The sequence below is a fragment of the Lygodium microphyllum genome, chromosome 18 (assembly GCF_053477565.2).
Source record: "Lygodium microphyllum isolate KBCC chromosome 18, Lygodium_microphyllum_v1.1.10, whole genome shotgun sequence".
NCBI classification, from domain to species: domain Eukaryota; kingdom Viridiplantae; phylum Streptophyta; class Polypodiopsida; order Schizaeales; family Lygodiaceae; genus Lygodium; species Lygodium microphyllum.
Window position 1 is genome coordinate 139,867,750 of NC_141152.1, and position 20,671 is coordinate 139,888,420.

The 20,671-nt window shown below is 41.2% G+C and overlaps 1 protein-coding gene across 1 annotated transcript; it reads right to left on the reverse strand.

Annotated features, from left to right (window-relative positions):
• Positions 1 to 17,033: 17,033 nt before the first annotated feature.
• Positions 17,034 to 20,430, reverse strand: LOC148021445 (uncharacterized). The gene is made up of 3 exons (XM_087699319.1): positions 19,688 to 20,430; positions 17,933 to 18,883; positions 17,034 to 17,828 (listed from the first exon to the last, which is right to left on the reverse strand). Exons 1-3 carry the CDS (start codon positions 19,955 to 19,957, stop codon positions 17,421 to 17,423), a joined length of 1,629 nt encoding a protein of 542 aa, XP_087555445.1. The 5' UTR covers positions 19,958 to 20,430; the 3' UTR covers positions 17,034 to 17,420.
• Between the last annotated feature and the right edge of the window lie 241 nt (positions 20,431 to 20,671).

The window sequence follows — 20,671 nt, forward strand, 5'->3', positions numbered from 1 at the left end:
ATGCTGAAACATATGGCCTAGATTATGACAAGACATTCAATCCAGTTGCTAGAATGGCAATTGTTAGGTGTGTGATTGCCTTGGCAGCAGCCAAAGGTTGGAGTTTGCAGCAAATGGATGTTAAGAATGTCTTATTGCATGGTGAATTGCAAGAAGAAGTCTATATGGAGCAGCCAACAGGTTATGAGGATTTAGAGCATCCCACATATGTATGCAGGTTAAAGAAGGCACGCTATGGGCTGAAGCAAGCACCTAGAACATGGTCTCACAAGATTGGAGAGTATCTTGTCAATATTGGATTTTGTATTTCTGATGCTGATCACTCACCTTATGTGAGAAAGGGAGATGCAGGTTTGGTCATCATAGTCATCTATGTGGATGACTTGATTATTACAAGTGACAATGACACTGGGATTGCTGAAGTTAAGGACTTCTTGAAGAAGAAGTTTGAGATGAAAGATTTGGGTGAGCTGAGATACTTTCTTAGTATTGAGATGATCAGATGTGATGATGGTATATGGCTATCCCAAAGGCAGTATGGCTTGGATATGTTATCCAAGTATGGTATGACAGCATGTAAGCCTCTTTCAATACCATTGGAGCAAAATGTGAAGCTGAGTGCTGATGTTGGGGATGAGATAGAAGACCCTACTATGTTTAGGAGGATAGCAGGGAGTTTGATTTACATGACTATGACAAGGCCAGACTTGAGCTATGATGTTGGCCTTGTTAGTCAGTTTATGCAGATGCCTAGAAAGCCTCATTTGGATCCAGTTAGACGTATATTGAGGTACGTAAATTTCACTTTACATTATGGACTTTTTTATGAGGCAAGTAAGGATGTACAGGTCTTTGGATACACAGATGTAGATTGGGCTGGTAGCATGTCAGACAGAAGGTCTACAAGTGGATTCATGTTTTCCCTTGGTAGTGTAGCAGTTACATGGAGCAGCAAAAAGCAACCTACAATTGCTTTATCGAGTATAGAGGCTGAGTACAGAGGTGCTGCTATGGCAGCATGTGAGGTGGTATGGTTGCAAAAGTTATTAGGTGATTTGGATGTGCAGGGAGATGGTCGAGTTGTCATTCATTGTGACAACATGAGCAGCATACAGCTAGCTAGGAATCCACTGTTCCATGCTAGGACAAAACACATTGAGGTGCACTACCACTTTGTGAGAGAGAAGGTACTTGCAAGAGAGATCGACTTGGTATATGTCAGCACACAGGATCAGATAGCTGACATTTTCACAAAGGCATTGGGTGCAGAGAAGCTTCGAAAGTTTCGAAGCTTGCTTGGAGTTGCAAAGATAGAGTTGAGCTTGAGGGGGAGTGTTGAGATGGCAAGCTCAACACGTGTGGACATTGATGATGGACCGCTTGGCTAGATGAGTCCACACATCTACACTTAGTGCGTTGGTGGTCATTATGATACTCACATGGCCACTGACTTATCACTTATTATATTTAGCTTGTTACACCTACCTAGAGCTGGCAAAGACATAGTGCCAGTTGACCACCTTCCTTTATGTTGTATCTTATCTATACTTTGTGTACATTGTATAGTGTGTGGAAGAATAAGAAGAAACCAGCAAGAAAACGTTTTGGCCTCCATCTCTCTTCTTGTGTTCTTAAGTGAGCTTCCTCTTGTGTATACAATGTGTGTCTGGCATAGCAGCTCAAGCAAATCCCCCCATCATGCGATTCTTGACATTCTGCACTTCTCGAGTAGTGAGTAGGACCATTCTCCAACTGAATTGAGTTTGATGTTGGTAGACTGTTGTAGTTTTGGTTGACCAATGAGAATCCAATGATCATGTGTAAGGATATTATAGCCATCTCTTGTCAATGATGAGTGTGTCAAAAACGTGTGCCTTTAGGATAGTCACTAACAAGTGTAGATAGGCAAGTGTCACCACTTCCTCATCTTCATCTTCAATCCCCATGATGGTGGCCACTCGGACCTTGACAAGGTTGGATTGTTTATGAGAGATCCTTACCACCATGCAGGTTGGTACTAGGGGCGTGTCACTAGACTCACCCATTGCCATAGTGGTTTGCGCATACTTCTCACTATCTGAGAATGGCAAATCGATCATGGCTAGCACATGCATCCAATCTTGCTCATCCTCGGGACAAGGGATGTACTTGGTGAGTGGCCCGTACAATTTTCTAATTTGTGCATCACCCTTCATCATGGTGAAGATGGCATCCAAGTCGACTAGCGTCATCTTCCATGTATCCATCTCTACTTTTACTGCCTCCTTTCTATTGCCTAAGAAGATTAGACCGCTAGTCCAGTCTTCTATGACCCATGTGCTGCGCATCCAGGGCTGGGCTAATAAGATGTCATAGTCCACTCCCTTCATGACTATAAAATCAATAGAGAATTGGATTCCTACAATCTTCAATGGCCAATTCTTTAATACTCCAAATGGCCGCACTTTCATTCCATCGGCTTGGGTGATATTGAACCTAGCATTCTCAAAAATCAGATTACCCCAATCCTGGAGAACTATGTGCTCAATACACTAACTCCTGCTCCTATATCTACAATTCTCTTTCTCGTGGTGTCTCCTAGAGCTAGGACCAGTAAGACCATGCATTTCGGTGCCTTCCCAAAAAGCATTGATGTGCATGCAAGAACTTGGGCATCAAATTGGGTATTTGAGTTACCGCAGCATAATCATATAGATCAACTGTCCCTTGCTCCATTGGTCCTTCAAACCACTACTTCAGTTATTACCATAGTGTCAGATGCTACTAAGCAAGTCTCCTAGGCTTAGAGTCACCGGAGTGGTCACTAGCGTGGTGAGGAGGTCATTAGTTTCTTACCTCTCTCATAACTCTGTGTTTCTTGGCCAATGGCCCCGACTAGTTTGCTGGCTCGTAGCATGCATGCTCTGTTTAAGCGGCACTTCCTGTGGTACGGTCGCATCCCTCAACTTTGGTCATGGAGGCGAGGCTAGTATTCTTACACTTGAGAGATCATCGATCTCATCCTCCAATATGGGCGCTGGCCTAACAAGATATCATAGTCCACTCCCTTCATGACTATAAAATCAATAGAGAATTGGATTCCTACAATCTTCAATGGCCAATTCTTCAATACTCCAAATGTCCGTACTTTCATTCCATCGGCTAGGATGACATTGAACCTAGCATTCTCAACAATCGGAGAACTGCGTGCTCAATACACTAACTCTTGCTCCTATGTCTACAATTCCCTTTCTCATGGTGTCTCCTAGAGCTATGACCAGTAAGACCATGCATTTCGGTGCCTTCCCAAAAAGCATTGATGTGCATGCAAGAACTTGGGCATCAAACTGGGTATTTGAGCTACCGCAGCTAATCATATAGATCAATTGCCCCTTGCTCCATTGGTCCTTCAAACCACTGCTTCAGTTATTTCCATAATGTTGAATGCTACTAAGCAGGTCTCCTAGGCTTAGAGTCACCGGAGTGGTCACTAGCGTGGTGAGGAGGTCATTAGTTGCTTACCTCTCTCGTAACTCTGTGTTTCTTAGCCAATGGCCCCGACTAGTTTGTTGGCTCGTAGCATGCAGGCTCTGTTTAAGCGGCACTTCCTGTGGTACGGTCGCATCCCTCAACTTTGGTCATGGAGGCGAGGCTAGTATGCTTACGCTTGAGAGATCATCGATCTCATCTTCCAGTATGGGCTCAGGATCCTTCAAGTTCTCTTGGGCTTCTTTTACCCACACCTTGGCCTTTTCGATGGCTTCTAGTTGGTGCTTCGGGTTGGGGTACTCCTTGACCTTTGCACTCCCCTTCTCATCCGTCTTTGGAGTTGATGTTTCTGCTTCTACGTCCATTACCTTTATTTTGGCAGGTAGCGTCGTGGCACTCTCGAATTTTAGCATGGCCTTAATGTTAGCTTTATTTCTCCTTCGCCTACGGCTCTTTTTTCCAATTAAGGCTACATCTAAGTTGCTAGATCCCTAGGAAGTCATATGCTGGCCTGCTTTGTCTGCATGCAAGTCATGATATGTGACAAGATGGGTATGTCCTCTCAATTAAATGTCTCAACTCCAAACAGCCCCAATGGTACAAATGGCTCATTTTTTGCACTAGAGTATGGCCTTCATCTAGGGCATTCAGCAAACAAGTGATTGATTCCACACTCTAGGCATCTAAGATCGGCATTTTCTCGATTGAAATGCTCCCGTTCAGGGCAACGTGAGAAGATGTGTCGTCCTAGTGGGTGATTGCAATTTCAGTAAGAAATAAATTCTTGGGTCTACCCTCATAGACCTCTGTCTCTACCCCTACCTAATGCCTCCACCAGTACAAGTAGGTAATCCATAAGGATTGCATTGCCCTCTTCCTCATACAATACATAGAGGTGCACATAAAGCTCTTCGTTGTTTGGCTCCTCTACATAGTGGATTGGTGGAGCATCGCTCGGTGGATGAGTTACGTAGGGTCCAGGTGCTCTAGGTATGCCTGTGGGGTTTATCCCCATCCTAGGAATGGCCAGTTTGGCATCATTAGGTGCCAAGAGAGCCAATGGGTCTCCCCTTCCAAAGAAGTGTTACAACCTATTTGCTAGGTAAGGCTATCTATATAGTTGCGAGTATGAGAGTCTCCTCGATAGCTTGCAATGCAAGATATCATGGCCGCGAACCTACCGCAATTGGTGCAAGGTTGGGACCTCAAGTTCTGACACACAACTAGCATATGGTTTTTGCCACAATACATGCATTGGACGTGAGGGTCTGTTGGTCGTCTCATCATCTCTTGTAATTTGGATAGCTCCGTCTTCATCTCTGCTAACTATTAACTTGTGTCCGTGCTGCCCTTTCCTTTATCCTAAGCACTTGGCCCTGATTTTTTCCTTGCCATTGAAACTCTCTTAGAGTTTCTAGCGTTAGTCTCCTCTAGTGTTGAGCTCTTGGAGCGTCTCTCTTTGAGCTAGTCGTCCACTCTAATTGCCTCATCGAAGACCCTAGCTAGTGCATCTCGCTGCAAGCTTGAATTACCTGCCAAGGCCTTGTAGAGTTCCTCATTTCATATCCCATTAATGAAGACTGTGGAGACCACTCTTTTGGTGGATTGCTCACCAATTGGGATTCTCCTGAAGAGACTCCACACATGGGTGATGTAGTCTTTGATTTCCTCCTTGTCTTTCTACTTGACATTCATCAGCTGTACTAGAAGGTTATCGGAGTACCCAAGCTCAGAGAATCTCTTGATGAAGAGACTCTTGAGGTTGTTGAGCTCAATTCACTCACAGTGTCTAAACTCCTGTACCAAGTCCTGCCCTCATCTCCTAAGCATAAACCGAAAGCTTGGGAGCGCATAGTAAGATCGATGAGGCCATTGGCCTCGTACTGATATCAATGGATGATATCACCACAAACACTGCTAAGGTTTATGTCATTATGGAGCTACCACCAAAAAAACCACTAAGGTTCATGTAATCACACAAAGCTACCACCACTAACAAACCCTAAAGGCATGCAATGCTTGCTTGACAACACAAGATACTATAGGTGCTCTCTGCTCAACTATGCTACCATAGCAAGATCCCTCTATAAGCTTCTGATAGTTTGAGCATGGATGGAATGGCAAGCCGCATATAAAGCCCTCAAAAGGCTCTTATAATGGCAACCATATTATAATCCTTGGATTGGACTACAACATTCCATGTACATATTGACATATTCGACACTTTATCACTATATGGCATATAGCCTAGTTTGGCTTAAAAAGCACATAAAGTGCCAAGGTGTTCATCGGACATGTTTTTCATTTGATGTGATCGTGTTAACCGGTAGACGAACAAGGTGGAAAATCTGAAAAAGCTAAAGCAGAAGACAAAGGCCAAGGCAAAGTGAAACAGAAGACAAAGGCGCACAAGGAAAAGTGCAAGTCAATACTTTTGTAAAAGAGCGCAAGTGCATCATGATTTAATTTAAGGAGCGTCGGGCTCTCAACCGTGCAATTTGTAAATATAGACGAGAAGTAGGAAGGAAGCTAGGAAGATAGGAGGACGGTGGGAAAAAGGGCCGAGGCCACGTCCGGCCATGTAAAAAAGGGGATAAGGGGATGACCGCCCAAAAGGGATTTAGTGTTTTGTATATAAAGTTGAAAAGTGAATGAGAAGCTCATTCTTGTGTGTGGGCAAAAGTGGGTCTCCTCTTCTTCTTCTTCTTATTCTTGCTTCCTTGAGCTTGTGCTTGAGAGAGGGAGTGTGAGAGTGTGAGGGAGTGAGTGTGTGAAGGTGAGGGACCGGGGACGAGAAGCTCTCCATCTTCTCCTCTCTTTTTCTCTTCTCTTCTCTTGCTCGCGGCGATGGAGCTTGGAGCGTGGAGCTTGCTTGAAGCTTGCACTTGGATCGTGGAGCTACCGAAGTGCGCGGGAGAGGAGGTAACTCGATCGGCATGGAGATAAGCTCACTACACCCGTAGATATGGATGGTGCGTCAGCTATGTGAGAGGTAGCCATTAGTGCTCGGCTTGGAACGCTTGAAACAATAAGTGGTCCATGGGTCTTGGGCGTTGAGCGAAAGCTCCAATAGATCGAAATAATCAAATGTTGAATGCATGATTGGAATCATCTATGTAGAATAATCATCAAACATCTATGAATTGAAGCAAAATTATTGGAGAACCAGTCACATAACCTTGATGTTGAGGTGAGGGGTAAGCTAGCCATATCAAGAATTAGTAATCAATAGTTTGGGCAAATGTATGCTAGCATTTGAGAGAACTAGATTAATTCTAAAGTTTTTCCACATCTAATTTAGCTAGTGAGCTTAATTGGCTATGTTCAATCCTTGGATGATTTAATTTGACCACTTAGGGATATTTTGTGAGCATGTACTAAATAGCAATGCCATATGGAGCACTACTACAAATACACTTCTTCAACATGCATGGATTGAATTTTCCTAATGAAGATAACCTAAACCTAGATTTTACTAGTTGAGGAATCTCTCTTGACATCCTTATTGTGGATCTTCAGTAGTGTTTTGACACTACATGCTATTAGTAACATGTCGTTTGAACAATCTAGCTGGGTTGAATATCTTATGGTGAATGTGTTCTTGTTGCACATTGATTTGGTACTAGTGATAAGGAAAACATTAGATTAATGCTAATGAGATTTAAAGTGAGTCAACCTTGACAAGATGAGTCCTTTTTGTCAATATTAAAATAAGATTGGTGGGGTTGCTTACATTTATAGCTAGAAAGTGGGGGTGGGGAATCTCCTTTTCTCAGGAGGTAAAGGAAAAAGTAAGCATGGAAGATAGTTATTGAGGATCTTGGCCTCAGTAGGCTCCACAACCATTTCCTCAAGGTCCAACGCCCCCTATGTGACATCAGTGCAGTTGTAGCCATTTTTGGTTGAAAAATGGGTTTTACAAAATGACCAAATAGCTCATATTATTCAAACTCCATTTCTTGTTCCAACAAAGTGACTCTAATGGAGTTATTCTTCCTCTACATCCAAATGAAAACATCCCATCTTTATTTTTCCTTCAAAATGTTTTCCAATAGTGGAGAGGCATGAAGCCTTCTTTCTAAATCTCAATGCTTCCTTCTCAACTGTGATTCTAGACCCATTTTTATATGTTCATGCTTTTCTTCCACTATTTACTATTTTCTATTCACCACCATTATTTCCTTACCCATCTCTAAATACAATGTGACTTCTTATTAGTGTCATAGACTCACCTCAAACTCACATAGATGACAATTCAATGTTTGTATCCATGTTCAAGAGGGATAAACTATCCCTAATAAAGCAAGAAGGATGTTATGGATGTAGAGATCTATATAGAGAATGTAGGAAGAACACCAACATATGGGTTGAAGGAACAATATACCCTTTCAACCTAGAAATAGGTGCATTTCTAGATTTCAAGGACTTAACCAATCTCATGACATACTTAGGGAATGGGAGGGATAGCTTGCTAGGTTGCTACCAACATTTGATGATGTACAAAGAAGCTTGGGTACATGAAGTTGTGCTCAATCTACAACATTTGGAGAAAATAGCTACTAATATAACAAAATAAATGTGTAGATTAGCTCATGAGGTGAAGGTATCATAGGGAAAAAAGATAATGGACTTCATACAATGAAGAATATTAATAAGGAAATTCAACTTCAAATCATGCCTTCATGAGAGATATCGCCCATTAGATAGGGAGTACAAGCAAAAATAATCATATATCTTTGGATTAAAGGAACAGATTTCCAATAACAAATCCACTCTCATGCCGTATTAAAAAATACACAAGCAACTTAATCCTATGGATGTGTTGATGCAAGATGGAGCTTTGAAGGCACTTCTGCATGTAGCAAGGAATTAGATAATATAGTTTTCTAGAGATGTTCCACCCACACAACCAATTGCAAGAAAAAATCATCTATGCAATGCAAGAAGCACTAAGCTAAGAGGCTACAACAACTAGGAAAAAAGCACATGAGATCATTGGAGCTGAGGTGCCCAAGGACATCCAAAGCATGGTCAATTCACCAATACTACAACATGTTTGTAAATTTATAGGCATAAGTCCACAAGAATATGGGACATTATATTTAACAATTCAAAGTCGCTTGAATAAGAAGGGTTTACAAATCTCGACGCTTCCAAAAACTTGGAGCATAAGGATGGCTGGATATTGTGCAAAGAGTAAACTTACAAAGTTCATAGGTCTATTTGCATACATTTTAGGATATTTTGCTTGATGAAGGGATTGAGGATGATGTTTCAATATGCTACACCAAGTTCACCAAGTTCAATAATATATTTGTCAAGATGCAACAACTTGAAGTAGTAATGAAAGTTTTCTATAACATGCAATTGGATGGTCTACAGCATCCTTTTGGTTTTACATATGCTACTTTTTGTGCATGTTCCTAAATTATCCTCCTTTTGGTTTTACATATGCTACTTTTTGTGCATGTTTCTAATTTATGCTCAATTTATGATTCAATCACAGATTATGGTGATAAGATCATTTTCATTATCAAGATCGATGAATGTGAGCTAATCAAGGCTCACAAGTTTGGTAAATCAACATCACATGAATGAACGAAGCTCTAGAGATTGCATATGACATGGACATTATAGCACAACTATTTCAGTTCATATGCGACTAGAGAAGGATATTTGGTGGCCACATTGAGAATCTCACAAGCAAAAGTGTGGGGGCATTCCACAAAGTGTGGATAATTCTCAATAAGAAGACTATAAATCTTCTAGACCATACGACATTTTACAAAGTCTTGATTGAGTTCACAAGTGCATTTGTCAAAGCATGGCATGAAGTCAACATACCACATTGAATGGTACATGTCATTGGTTTAATACTTTATGTTATACTTCATTTAAGACCTTCAAGTTGATTGTTTTAAATGTCTAGTATGCTTTCTTTACATAGCACACAAAATGCATGGGCTTGTTGTACTATCTAGAGAACCAAAGAAGGGATTTTCTCGATACCATTTTTACACCTTTTTTATATATAGAAGGATGCCATGTAAAGGGGTCATTCTCATACATTAAATAGAAAAGGGGTGTGTTAAATATTTGAGAAAATCACAGATAAGGGTAGTTGTAAATAGGCCTTAGACGCATGTGATATAGATGGTTTACATATAGTGAACCCCTTGAGGATATTCCCTATGCATGCATATGTAAATGTATCACATGAGTTCAATAGAAGGGATTTCTAAAATCCACTTTTTGGACATTTTGTATGCAAAGAAGGGTAGCATTTAATGGGAATCCTCACAAGTTGAATAGGAAAAGGGTGTATTTTATTCATGATAAATTTATAGGTAAGGGGTTTTTGAATTAGGTCTTAAATGCATGTCATAGTAAAGGACTCAAATATAGTGGCCCCCTAGATTGCATTTTTGTTGTTGAAGAAATGTAAAAATCCCACTACTAAGAAAAGAGAAAGTATTTCTCAACTATACAACATGGAGACGACAATATAGAAAGTAATGCATTGGCTAATATGTTTAGCTATCACTATTGTGATAAAATTGTGACAGTTTTGTCACAAATTTGACCTAATAAATCTAAAATTTTCCTTTAACAACATGTAATAGCTTGAAGTGTGAAGGAGGCACAAAATATAGCAAGGAGAGAGAACTAGAAGAAGGGCATGATTAACACGATACCATCAACAATAGCAATCTACTTGAGTGTAAGAAGGGTTCGAGCTGGGTTATTAATAGTTATATTGTTAAAAAATGTAGATTGAGAGTTATTAATTTTTGTGTCTTTTAAGTTGTAGAGAAATTTGGGTCTCATAAAAAGTCAAAACTTAGATCATACATTGAGGTCTAACTACATACAAGCCAAAGTTTTCTTTAAAATCTCTCACTCCATTTGTATATGGCTACAACTAAACACCTGCATAGAGAGAACCCTTTCCCCAAGAGGTGGCATGAGCATTGAGCATTGAGCTTGGAAGGCTACATTTGTTGAATAGGCCTCAAACCCCTCTCTTCCTCCCAACCCGATTCTAAGGACTAGTGTATTTATTTGGAAACGTAATTAAATAAAATGCTCAAAGATTTGATGATCAAACCTCATTTATCTCCTAAAATGGTTCCATTAGGTATAATGTGCATGCATATAAACAAGGCACATACACATGCATACTCACCTATTAAGTTAGTTATCCAATGTCAAATAGCATGTAGATTGAATGCTTTATGAGAAAAGTACATATGGAAGTTAAGAAGCCATTGATTTAGTTTTCCTCTTTACACTACAACCTAAGTGACTTTTGCCAATAAAATACCTCAAAAAACTTAGCTCATAGCCATATCTAGCAATACATGGTTTTTTTTCAATAAATAGTAGCAAACTTTTTGCATTTTTGAGCCTCTTTTATAGGCAAATTTGTAAAGTATTACCCAAAAAAAACAATGCTTATGACCCCAATCCTTAGAATCACAATCCCATCCCTTTCTCATCTACATAGAGGTGAAGGATCACCAATTGTTGACATTACCATCACGTCTAGAGGAATGTGGCAAAGCCCCTTTACATTTCTTCATTCAGAAGATTACATCCTTCAATTCTTCTTTTGAACATGGATGCTTTCTCGAATCAGTTACTTTGAGCTTGACTATCGAGGGGTCTATGGCTTGAAAAGAGCAATTTCCAAGGCTCTAAGGAAGCCCTTGAGGAGAGCTCTAAAGGGTAGGATACCTATGTTAGTGAGATGGGGGCCCTCTGATGATGTTGGTTACCTTCTTGAGCTTGGCTATCCAATAGTCATGTTAGAGTCACATTTGTGACTATGGGCTAGACTATCCATTAGTCGAGGCTATGTGCCAAGGACCCAAGGAAAGCCTTAAGCATAATGCGTGCATTTACACCTACGGTAGCCTCACAGACGATGGCCCCCATGAATGTGATGGATCTTGTTCAACTACGCGAGTGCTCGTCTTTCCTTTTCTTAGTGACAAGGCGCGCAGATGGTGGGCTCTTCCTCCACCTCCACCTCCACCTCCACCTCCATGCTTGCTTAGGTCGTCCTCCATACACATACAAGACCAGAACGAGATACCAAACCGCCTCGCACCCCCCCCCTCCCCCCCCCCTCTCTCTCTCTCTCTCTCTCTCGACATTAATCGCCCATCTCTTTCTTCCAAAGGGACTCTTTCTCAAAGGGTTCCCCCCCCCCACCCACATAACATGTTTCTAGTCCACATCCCTCTCCTTTCCTTTGTACTTTTTCCTTGCCATGATGCTCATTGCTCAACCTCTTCGATTGTTCCATCCAAGTTCCAAGTCCCAGCACTCCCATGACTCTACCCAATATAATCATGTCATTCCTCTTTTCTTCCATGCCACATCCCAACAAACTAGGAAGATCCCACAGCTCCACACACATGCAATTCATATGAGAACACTTTGGCATCGTACCCATCGTTCTCATCATTTCCAAATTGCCATCCACCATTTAGATTTTCTCATTCCGTGAACCCAATCTCATGTCTTGTTTTTTGGGGTGCTTTCCAAGGATCATATGCACAACCACACATTTATAGCTTGGCATTCTTATGGGAAGAGCAAGGTTGTCGCTCACTTATAGCCATGATGCCTGGTTAGCTTGCATTTGGGACCAATTTTATGTGCCCTCTAAGAAAAGTAGAAGGCTTGAAATTTTGTTGCTTTTGTTTGTTTAGCTAATGGGTGACGATATTAGAGAGAGACTTTGAATATTGCATTTTGAATCTTACTTATTGCAAAAGGTGTGAATTTGTTGTAGGAACAGTAATAGGAGATATTTTAGCTCACCTAAAAATAAAAACTAGTGCTCTATCAACCTTAACTTTGCATGTTGCAAGGCCCATTGAAGAATAGCTCTATGTCCAATTAAGTATTGACTGATGTGTGTGTGTTTGTGTCTATGTTAAATCCTTGATATCAATGGGCTAGAAATGGAACCACAAGAAAATATGATAATCAAAAAAAAGTAAAATAATTCAATTATAATTTAAAATTAGTAAAATAAGAACAAAAAGAAGGATAGTAAAATAAGAACAAAAAGAAGGATAACGTAGGCTAGCATACATAGCCTGCCAGGATATTTTAAAATTAGTAAAATAAGAACAAAAAGAAGGATAACGTAGGCTAGCATACATAGCCTGGCACATGTACCTTAGGCACCAACATGGGCTATCTTTGTGCCACCAAAATGAACAATTTCAACATAGGAGGATGGTTGGAGGATTATGACTATTAGGGTAGTCATTTTAGCTTGGCATTCACATCCTAGTTTCACTAAAGTGGACTACATGTACAAATACTAGGCTTTATCTTATTTTCTCACCCTCACTAGGTATGTGAGCTAGGTGTAGGGACCCTAAGATATATGAACGTCCCTTGTGTACAATTATATGGAGTATCATTGCTCTAGCACATGATGTCATCTAGTGTTTGAGTATTTACCACATGTTTCGAATGCAATCTTTTGCTCCATAGCAAGGTTGCAAAAAATATAAATACCAAAGTAAATCTATTCTCAAAATGCAAAGGGTTAAATTTTCATATTCATAACTTCATATAATAATGATATTCATATTTCGGTTAAATGTAATTATAACGATATTCATGTTTTTTCAAAGAGAGAATTATAAATTGTATTAGAGTAAAGGTAAAAGAGTATGTGGAAAATTAACTTTTTTCCAAGAAGCTTAACCCGTATATCTTGATGCTATTGCATTACAAGTGGCGTCCATCTTGAAATATAGAGGCACTATTATTGGTAACTCCATTATTTAGTCAAGTAGGACAAGTTATTAGTTCTTTTGGAAGATGGTCTGAACTCGTTTGCATATGTCATCAATGTCAACTTCCACTTCAAAAGTTTTCAAGGTCTCTTCTTCTCTTTTGGACCTTGACCGATTTCTCCAAATCAAAGCAACATTGCACCCACAAATTGAATTGAAAATCAATAATAGGATCAATTGTGAGATTACTAAAACCAACATTATTTCTTGAAATCCGAATCTTCCACAAAAAGATGCTTCTCAACCAATTCCAGAATATAAGGGGGAGTCCATAGATTCCCCCTAGAAGGATTTCCTTCCAGGTGAGAGTTGTTGCATGAGTAGGGAAAACTATATTCTCCGACAAATTAAAGATATTCTTGTTAGTTTTGCATCAAATAAATAAATGAGGAATGTTTTTTATTTCTGTGAGACATATTTGGTATAACCATGATCCTATTCTCATTTTATGAGGCTTTTCAATAGTTCACAAAGAGTGCTTTAAGCAAGTTAGCTATATTAGACATCCCATTTTTTGTTAATGCAATCCAGTCAAAGTAGATAAAATCTAAATTCCTAATAGTGAGTAGATCAATTTCCCGGGGGTCCATTAGGGTTTATAGTATGGCAGCATGTGAGTGTAAGGGAGGGGGGTTATTTAAGGGAAGGAAGGTACATTTTATAAGGTAAGGTCCCATAAATAGGGGGTAGATAAGGGGTATTTTCATATATTTCTTGCACGCACGTGTCGTCTCCTTATTACTACTAGTGAATCCCCTGTGATCAATTTATGTACCGCCTCTTTTTTAGTTTAGGGGCAATATAGACATTTGTTAGAGATAAGTTAATGATGGGTGGGAGGGGTTTGTACTAGTCCAGCATAGATACCTTGAAGGCTAAATGACATGTTAAGATTAATTGACTTTTTAAATTGTGGGTGCCCCAACAATTGTTTTGATCCAATAAGAGCTTGATATCAAAGGCTAAGACATTGTAGGTCACCTTGAGAGTATTGTCAGGGATCCGGTCTTATTGGGCTTAGTCCCATGAATCTTGCAAACATTTAAGCCCCTTTTTCCATATCTTGTGAGCCTAACTCAAGTGTTCCTCATTAACTTGCTTGTGGGAGCTACTAAACTAAATAGACTCCATGTTACCCCAAGGTAGGGTAAAATAGGTGACCAAAGATGGAAGTGATGAGTTTATTGAAGGGTGCTAACCATATTGATTTGGCTAGCGAGGAACAATTCATTACTATTACCTCAATGTGCCCAAATGCAATGATTTGGGCACCTAGATTCTTCCATATGCAGACTCCCTCAACTTGAAAGTTGAGCAACTAAGATGGAAAAGGAATGCCCAGTCTTCACATCATCATGGATGAAGCTTCTAATTACCCATTTGGCTACCAATTTTTTCATTAATGACTCCAAGTTAGGGGGGCCAAGTCTATCATACTTTTTGGGTAGGTTAATTTGACCATGCCACTTTGGAAACTCTGAAGTTGTCTCCATTTTTTAGCACATAAAGTTCTACTAGAGATTCCAAAGCTTTTAGGTGGTTCTTTGAGGGATTCCAACATGATAGAAAGTGGATGGTGGATGGTATTAATATATATTTAAGAACTACCTCTTTACTCACGAGATTAAATCGCATGCCTCTCCATTGGTTAAGTTTCTTTGTAACCCCTAAGACAATCCCATCTTTGTTTTGTATTTCCTCAATTTTAGTAGGGTATCAAAATATTGAGATCACCTACTCCCTATAAATTTTTGCTCATATTGGCATCATTTTTACATGTGGCTCTATCTTCTACCCATTAAGTCGTGTAGTTAGTTACACCAATGATATATTAGGTTTGAGAGTATTGTGTTGCAAAGCTTATTGATCCCATGAAGTCAATGCCTCACTTTTTGAGGGGTCTGCAAGCTATCATTAGTATTAGCTCCATTTTGTCTCTCTTCACTGGCACTTTAGTTTTGATCATAGCACCTTTTGCACCAGCATCTTGCTATCCATTTGTGTGCCTCCATGAGATGAAATTTTACCATTAAACCCAACTCGAATCACTTACTTGAAGATTTTAATTCTCTTGTTCTACCTACTAACATTTGATGGGATCTAGTTTTGATGAGAAAAAGCATGAGTCTTTCCTTTTTTATTGAGTGTTCCAATAATCCATTCTCAAGCATTTGCACAATGTCCTCAACCCAATAGGGTATAAGGATGGACTTAAAAATTTGGGCATCATGTTGTATCATAAACAAGTGGGAAGCTAGGGAGAGTGTTGATTTCTCATCACTTATTACTATGAACATGTAATTGACCATATACTGCTACTTTCCTTTTCACCAAATCATTGTGTAGTCAAATTGTAGCAATAGTAGAAGCCATTGAGTGATACGGCATATGGCATATGGCATATGGTTTTTTCACTAGGTTCAAGAAGACTCAATAGTCTACAAAGAAAGTGAAGGGGATGGCAAGTCAACAGTGATGAAACCTTTTCACAACATACATCGTCATGCCTAACCCTTCTCTTTTGATTATGAAATCATTTCTTTCTTGCTTGAAGATTTGGAGTCAACAATCTTGGTTGTTTCTTCCAAAAGGCAACCCCCTTTAAGCCTTTTGAGTCAAAAGATAATTCAATGAAACATGTATATCTCAAGCCATTTATTAACTATTGTGTGTGCATGTGTGTATGAGAGAATATGTTTGTGAAAAAATGTATGTGTAATTAAAATTCATTTGCTAGACCTTATACCATCTAAAGATTAGAAAAGCATTGTGAAGCTCTCTCTCTCTCTCTCTCTCTCTCTCTCTCTCTCTCTCTCTCTCTCTCTCTCTCTCTCTCTCTCTCTCTCTCTCTCTCTCTCTCTCTCTGTGGGTTTGGAAATAACCTTTTGTCAAACCATATTGTAGATCCTTCTTGTTTCACACTTACGAGGAATTGTGAAATTCAAGTCAATTCTTTGTGACATTCTAAGTTAATTATGACTAAATTTATGCATTTTTGAGATGTCGCTTTTTATCCTTGCCCAATCTTGAGAAGGCTTTTGAAAAAGTTGAACCAATTTTACAATGTGACAAACATCTAGCTCCCTCATATATATCATGTGCTCAGTACCACACATTTGTGGTATAGGAATTGTCAATGCTACCATAAATTGCACACACTTTCCTTAAACAAGAGTGTTGTACATTAACTCAAGCTATTTAGTGTTGACTCTTGTGCATGCATGTGTATGAGAGAAGGCGTTTGTGAAGAAATGTGTGATTAAAATTTGCAAGACCTTGTACCATCTAGAGACTAGAAGAGCATTGGAATGCTCGCTCTCTCTCTCTCTCTCTCTCTCTCTCTCTCTCTCTCTCTCTCTCTCTTTCTCTCTCTCTCAAGAAATCACCTTTTGTCAAATTTCCATATTGTAGATCCTTCTTGTTTCACATTGAAGAGGAATTTTGAAATTTAAGTAAATTCTTTGTGACATTTTGGGATAATTATGACTACAATCATGCATTTTTAGATATCTTTTGTCCTTGCCCAATTTTGAGAAGGCTTTTGAAAAAGTTGAACCGATTCTAGGGTGTAACCAACCTGCCTTTTCTTGGACATCTTGCTCCCTCTCATATGTATACCATGTACTCAATACCACACATTTGTGGAAAAGCAAGTGTCAATGCTACCATAAATTGCGCGCGCTTGCTTTAAACAAGAATGTTGTGTGTTAATAGAGTGAAAATGAAGAATGCTGAACATTGTAGAGTGTAAAAAGAGCTTAAGAATGCAGAGAACTAATGTACACCTCATACAGCTGGGCTAGTTTGCTTGGATGAGAACTTTAGTTTTGTATACATGTGTGATGACAATAGCTTGGTGCTGAATACATGTGTGAGAAACTACCTCATAAACCTACAAAGACTCCAAAAGGTGAACACATAGACCATTTATGACCAAAGAAAACTAATCCATGGTCCATTCATGAGTCCATAGGCCTATAAATTCTCCAAGCACTTCAGCACACTCATAAGGAACCCGTAGCTAAACCAAAATGTCTTTTTCCGAAGGTGTAATAAAGGAAGGGGGCGATGGAACCATGGAAGGAAGGTTCGAGGAAGTGTACTGTGTCATATGGTGAGTGAGAATCAGGTGGGATCCAGCCAATTCCTGACTCTTTTGAGGGGGTGAGAGCGGCTGCTGATGTCTGGGACCAAGCTATCCTCGAGAACGGAGATGCTGTGGTCATGATGATGGAGGCGATGACGATGAATGGGCTTGCCTCGGGAAAGGCCAGAGGCAGTGGGCGGGGACGGGGACTTACGCAGCCCAGCCATCATGAGGGATTCATCGGGCAGCAGCTGCTGCTGCGTAATATTCATCATCATGTCGGGAACTTCAGCTTCATTCCCGGAGGAGTAGTAGTAGCCGGGCGGGCTGCCCTCCTGCATGTTCATCATCAGGAGCTCCCTCATCTCAGCAGTATTATCCTCCTGATCCCCTTGCTGCTGCAGATCCGTGTCAAAAAGATCACTCCCCCAGCTCATTCTGTCAACCTGGACGTACAAGGAAGTTGAAGGATTCCATGAATTCGAGCATGAAAATTGACGTCCCTCGGAAGCATGCACAGAGAGAGAGAGAGAGAGAGAGAGAGACGCACCTTGGCTCCACCGAAATCATCCGGCTCCACCAGATCCTCGAGTAGTACCTCGTCGAGCTTCCATCCGGGAATTCCTTCGGTGAAATATTGAGATATACTACTGCTGCTTCTTCTCTTCTTAAAATTACTGCTGGGAGGAGAATGATCAGCTGCTGGCCGTGATCGAACGGTAGTGTTATTGTTCAACGAGCTGCCAGCCGCACTAGTAATAGTACTACTATTATAGCTGGTGCGCCCAGTATTATTACTAGGGCTGTGATTATTACTATTTCTCTTGATGTTGTTACTACTACTACTACTATTATTATGATGATTGTTCTCAGCTGGAACTGTGCTGAGCACTGGAGCTATGAAAGGCCGCCCAGCGGACAGACGCATCTGTATGGACAGTCCCGGCGTGGATTTGAGGAGGTTTGTGCATTGGGGTACACGGCTTGCGGTGTCACTCTTCCATTTGATGTTTTGGAGCTGATTCGTGGCATCAAACCAACGCCTGCGACTGTGGTTGTCCGATACCACACTAGTCCCAGAAACCTTCATCAAGGGTACTGCAGAAGAGTTAGCAGCAGCTCCAGCTGCTGCTGGAATCTTTGGTTTAGCAGGGGCAGTACCATTCGTGGAGCTGGACATGTGATGAAGTAGGGACCGAGCAGCAGCCGATGATGAAGAGCATGATGCTGGCCTCCTAGGAGGAGGAGGAGGAGGAGGAGGAGGAGGAGGAGGAGAGGAGAGAGGTTTGTCTTGAGAGTAGGAAGAGGATGTGGAGGGGGTGGTGGTAGTGGCGGTGGTGGCGGCGTCAACAGTGGGAATGGCAGCGTAGCCCACCCGAATGCCAGTGAGGAGAAAACGCCGGTGTTTCGCTGCGAGCGCATTGGCCACATGGATTGAAACATCGCAGTCCCGACATAGCAGAGCGCGATCCTCCAAGCAGAAGAAGGAGGCGGTCTTTTCCTGCATTCATATACATCCAATAGTTAAACCAGGCCTCCAGCATTGTTCTCACACAGTCTGGGACTCATTGAGTAAGCCATCTTTGAGGACACATTTATTAATGACTTAGAATGCCCTTCCCCGGCACATCACTATAGTACCAGTGTTGTCCAAAAAATGGATCATTTCCTACTCCAAAATTTTGAGGTAATTCGACCAGAGAACTGAGATTAAAATTCAAATATATAATAATTGCCAGAATTTACAACTGATCTGCTCGAATTTTGACATTGAGAATCTCAAGGGCCAATTTCATTTAGAACCAGGAAATGTATACCACTTCAGACCGAGATATTGAGGGCACAGCATCCTACATAAGCACACATCCGATGTCACAACTAGCTGTCCTCAATTGTTTGAAGAATTATGGGCTACTAAGTACCTGTCTCAGGGAACCAGAGATCTAATATCTCAGACTATCAAGTCATCAGTCATCTCTCTCTCTCTCTCTCTCTCTCTCTCTCTCTCTCTCTCTCTCTCTCTCTCTCTCTCAGATCTCTCTCTTTGGGGGAGACAAGGGAAGTAAACTATCAAGTAGGCATATTGAGTTTGACAAGTAGCTATCGCATCATAATGCACGCCTATTAGGCCTGATCATTAAGCTAACTGCATAGTGCCTAACGTTGCAGAACAGTTAGAGGTTTCTGATACGGTACACCGTACAACTGTTGACGGCTGAAGTACTCACGCTATCTTAACTAAAACAAACTGCGCATTTCATGATTTTAGAACTCTGTACTTCTTCTTCATGTCAGCTTAATTTACCTGGCAAATGTCGCAGCGCTGTATCGAATTAGAGGCTGCGGTAGCTTCTTGCTCGATGAGGACGTCGTCCTGCTGCACTTCTGACGTTACTTGAGCCAGTTGCTTGGAAAATAGGGCGGGAGGGGGTATGAGAGGCACTCTCTCGTGTTTGCCTGCGAGCTTGTTGGCCGCATGGATGCGGGCGTCGCAGGCAGAGCAGAGGGCTGCCTCATCAGCGCAGCAGATGAGGGTGGCCACGGCCTTCTCGCAGACGTCACACTGGACCTTCATCGTCAGTAGCAATTATAACCAGCTAAAACCTGGCGCACAGACTCCGCTACCAGGACCATACTCAGGAGCAAGCAGCTATGGGGGGGGCAGCACTAATGCTTGAGAGAGAGAGAGAGATGGTGGGGGGGGGGGGGGGGGAATATGCGCTGAGCAGCCATGAAAAAAACTGCGCTATTTCATGCTGCTGTATTTGCAAGTACTGCGTAACAAAGGGGCTCCAAGTGTCAGGTATTGGGTAGGGCCTGCAGTCTCCTTTACTGTACACGAGAGAGAGAGAGAGAGAGAGAAAGAGAGGAGAGACGCGCGCCTGTTTTCTCCTTTTCCTGATCGCGTGGCTGCACGACAGTCACTGACTCCCGCACAACCGTTTCGAAGAATCGAGATCCTTATTATGACCGCCAAAAACAGAGCTTCTCTAGACTCGACAACTTTTTGCCAAATTGGGGGGGCACCTTTCTTGCACAATCCTATACCACAGCCAAGGAGAGTGGCTTTCTTTAGGGTCCTATTCCTGCCCTACATAGAGACAGGGGAAATTAAGACTAAGGGGAAATTAAGACTAAGGGTTGGACACACCATGGGGTAATCCAAGAGTGGAACCCCCCCCCATTTACCTCATGGTAGGTCACACCGTCAAGTAATGGCCCTCGCGGTCCTACCACCAAGTCACTTGGGTTTGGCGAGAAGGGTTAATGCAACCCTCACTTATCCTTG